Consider the following 3,718-nt stretch of genomic DNA (forward strand, 5'->3'; position numbering starts at 1 on the left):
GTGTCGGAGAAGATGCTCTGCACCGAGCTGTGTGACGACTGGAGGATGCAGTACTTCAAAGATTACATCAACGAAATGCTCAAAGGTGAGACAGCAGCTCAACGTCACGCAAAGATAAAACAGAAAGATTTTCACAGCCTGGATCATATGAGATGAATCTAGACATGTTACATCTTTATTGTTTGCTTGTTTGTTTCCAGCGATGAAGGACGGGGTGAACGTGAAGGGCTACACAGCCTGGTCTCTCCTGGATAACTTTGAGTGGGATGAAGGGTTCTCCGAGCGGTTCGGACTCTACTACGTGGACTTCAGGAGCAAAAACAAGCCGCGCTACCCGAAGGCCTCGGTCCAGTTCTACAAACGCATCATCAGCTCCAACGGCTTCCCCAATCAGAGAGAGGTAAACCGTCCCGCCGCGCTACACGTGGAGCACATTGTGTGAAGCACTGCTAAGAGGTGTTTGGATCTTTACAGGTGGAGAGCTGGAAGAGGAAAGCCGTGGAGACTTGCTCCTCCAGTAACCAGCTCCTGGCTGCAGGTCAGTACGATGAAGCTAAAAAAAGGAAGCTCGGTGGGGGCCAAACAAAGAAGGAATTCTGTCTCAAGCTTGTTCTTTCGCTCTCTAACGGGGTTTGTCTTTGTTTCGCCCCCTCCAGCTAGAAGAAAGTCCCAGAGAGATCAGCAACAGGCTTGGCCAGTGCATGATGAAGTTTAGGTACAACAGTTGTTTCTGAGTGAGATCAACGGGATGTTTCTTTAATGCAATGCTACCTAATTCTTTATTTCAGGGGCAAATAATACAAGTTTTGTTCTCTGAGTTAAAAAAGCTTCTTAAGAGTGAGAAAGCCTGACAAATACAAAACAAAAATAAAAAAAATAATTATATCAAGGTAAATAAATGAAGAAATAATAACACGCACATAAGAATGTAAATAAATCCATGAGATGCATGACTTTTACTGAAAGTTTTCAAGGTGCATAGCAGCCATTTAAATATAAATATATATATTAAATATTTATAGACTTGACACTTTAATTAATTAACAGACTTAATTTAACTTACTCTTAATTTTCACATTATTTTATTATTAAATCATGTCTTTTACTTCTGCACTGTGTTATTGTTATGCACCAATCACCAAGCCAAATATGTGCGAACAAACATTCTTGGCAATAAACCGATTCTGATTCTGATTTCCAGTTATTTGAAGCTAGGGCTGTAAATGGAGACTTTTCCTCACAGGTCCTTGTTGTGTGTCTCAGATCCGTTGATAGGCCACATGGAGATGGTGACAGAGATCGTGGTTCCCACCGTGTGCACGCTCTGCATCCTCCTCAGTGCAGTCTTCCTCATGTTCCTGCTGCGTGGACGCCTCTGAAGACACACACACACACCTACACGCACACGCACACACACACACACACATACACACATACAGATCTGAGAGTGACTACAAAGCTGTGAAACTTTATCCTGTCGAGAGCATTTTGTTGATTGAACTGTCCTGCTGTTCTGTTTTGAATAAACACTTTTCGAGGTTATCACCATTGAGTCAAAAAAGCCGATACTTGTCACAAATCTGAAAGAATGAATTCAAGCTCGGTATATTACTATTATTGTTATTTTTATTTATTTTTTAACAAACTGTTCTTGAGTGGTAGTTTGACTCAAACTAACTGCAGAGAAAAGATGGTTTATTGTCAAAAGGTTTGTCAAATAAAGAAATAAGAGTGATGGAGATAACGTGTAACTATCTGTGGATCATACACTTCAAATAAATACATTTTAAGACTTAAATGGAGCTGGTTATTGATTGAATTGATCAGATAAATCACAGAAACACCTTTTCCTGCACAGCGTTCTATCCTTCAAATTCAAAGCCCTTATCTGGATATAAATGAGAGAGGGAAACCAACATAGCTACTAAACATGTAATTATAGTTTATAATATCGAATCTGTTTCTTTTTTAGTGAAACTATTTTTGATCACTGAACTATATTCACACAAATTAAATATACATTAAAACAACTCAAACAAACTGAAAGGCAAAGTCATAGCCAGATTTCAGGATTTTTAGAATCCCTGGGATGATTAGTCCAACCACCCTAATACATGTTTGACCTGCCACCAAAAACATCTGTACATTAGTAACTTCTAAATTTACTTTTTATATATATAAATTTCCCCCGTTAATTTATGAATTAATCGGTGGGACTTTATTTTGAAAAGAGAAGATATTTGTACCGGAAGTGGGTGTGGCTAGCTTGATATTTGGCGCTTCGCTCAACAGACAGCTCGTGAGTGGTAAGTCAATATTATAAAGTTATAAAGTATTCAGTTTGAACTACAACGTCGTATTTTTATAAGCTATAGTTATTTTGGTGACTTGTGGTTGACTCGTGTTTTACTATTGCGCTGACAGCAGCTTATCTTACATGTTAGCTAACTCTCGATTCTTCATGTACACCGGCCCTTTAACACCGTACCTGTAGAGAGGGAGGGGGAGGGGGAGAGGGAGACGTCATCGTTGCAGCTCTCTACTGTAAGACGGACCAACACGTTGTTTTCATGTAATTCAATCTTCATCCTTTAAACATATAGAATTGACTAATACTTGGTTTGACAATGAAAAGCTGAAAGTACTCGTACTCGGGGACAAACACCAACACGCCGTTGTCTCGGATGGAGTAGATGACGGCGTCGGCCACACAGCGCCGGTCCGACTGAGGGTCTCTGTCTTTGAAGTAGAGACACTGAAACAACTCCGTGGACAGCTTCTGGGCCTGCTGGGCCGCCTGGGGACGTCACACAGAGGTAGGACGGTCAGAGGAGTTTCTTTACGTACATTGAGAGAAGTGAACCACAAAAACAACACCGACCCGGTTCTTGTTGTTGATATGATGAGCCGCTTCCTCCAGTTCTTTGTTACCGGCCACTGCTCTGCGGGGGTCCAACCCTCGGTCCACGTCGAGGGCCGCGGCGAGGAGGCGGTGCACCACGATGTCGGCATAGCGGCGGATGGGCGAGGTGAAGTGAGTGTAGCGGTCCAGAGCCAGTCCTAAAAAAAGAAAGAAACATCGGCACAGTTCACGAGAAAACATTTTAATCTTCTTTTAAGTCTAAAAATCAGAGATGCTCAGATGCCGTTTGTTCGTTCCCGATACCGATATCTAAGTATAGGCCGATACCGAGATCCGATAAGATGCCAGTACGTTAAAAATCTCTCTAATCTGTTATTTTATTTTGTTACGTTGAATGCACATTTTTACGGATGTTATTATTTATGTAATTTGCCCTTTCATTTATGTACTTTCCTTTCACTTCAGAGGGCTCAGGCACACACACACACACACACACACTGACTTTATGATGTCAGCTGGCCTGTGTCTCACTGTTCTTGTCGTCCTCTTATGTTTATGTATCGTCTCTTGTCTCGCAATAAAAGAAAAGAAAATCTCTCTAATATTTATTTCATATTGCTGTGAAAACAGCTTCTTCAAAGAACTAGATATATTCAAGCTTCTCACCAAAAGACTACATGTGAACACACGCATAACATTAGAATTTACCTGCATTTAATACTCATTTTTACTGAATAGAGCTTGAACGCATCATAATGTAACTCAATCCCTAGACTCGATATAAGAAGTGGACGTCGCCATCTTGGTTATTTTGCAACCAGTGAACAGGAAGTGACCATATCTGGACTGAGGAGG

At 41.1% G+C, this 3,718-nt stretch overlaps 2 protein-coding genes across 2 annotated transcripts in view; one reads left to right on the top strand and one right to left on the bottom strand.

Moving 5' to 3' along the window:
• Positions 1–1,775, top strand: part of LOC116377241 (lactase-like protein) — a 6,455-nt gene extending 4,680 nt beyond the window's left edge. The window contains 4 exon segments of the mRNA XM_031838827.1: positions 1–85; positions 201–400; positions 475–538; positions 1,264–1,775. The exon segment at positions 1–85 is cut by the window's left edge and continues 54 nt beyond it. Coding sequence (XP_031694687.1) covers positions 1–85; positions 201–400; positions 475–538; positions 1,264–1,379 — 465 coding nt within the window. The 3' untranslated portion in view covers positions 1,380–1,775.
• A 658-nt stretch (positions 1,776–2,433) lies between these two features.
• Positions 2,434–3,650, bottom strand: LOC116377240 (DIS3-like exonuclease 1). Its single transcript, XM_031838825.1, has 3 exons — positions 2,882–3,650; positions 2,652–2,797; positions 2,434–2,488 (listed from the first exon to the last, which is right to left on the bottom strand). Exons 1-3 carry the CDS (start codon positions 3,101–3,103, stop codon positions 2,434–2,436), a joined length of 423 nt encoding a protein of 140 aa, XP_031694685.1. The 5' UTR covers positions 3,104–3,650.
• Positions 3,651–3,718: the final 68 nt, after the last annotated feature.

Source organism: Anarrhichthys ocellatus, unplaced genomic scaffold (assembly GCF_004355925.1).
Source record: "Anarrhichthys ocellatus isolate YVR2014 unplaced genomic scaffold, GSC_Weel_1.0 scaffold1053, whole genome shotgun sequence".
Taxonomy (NCBI): Eukaryota; Metazoa; Chordata; class Actinopteri; order Perciformes; family Anarhichadidae; genus Anarrhichthys; species Anarrhichthys ocellatus.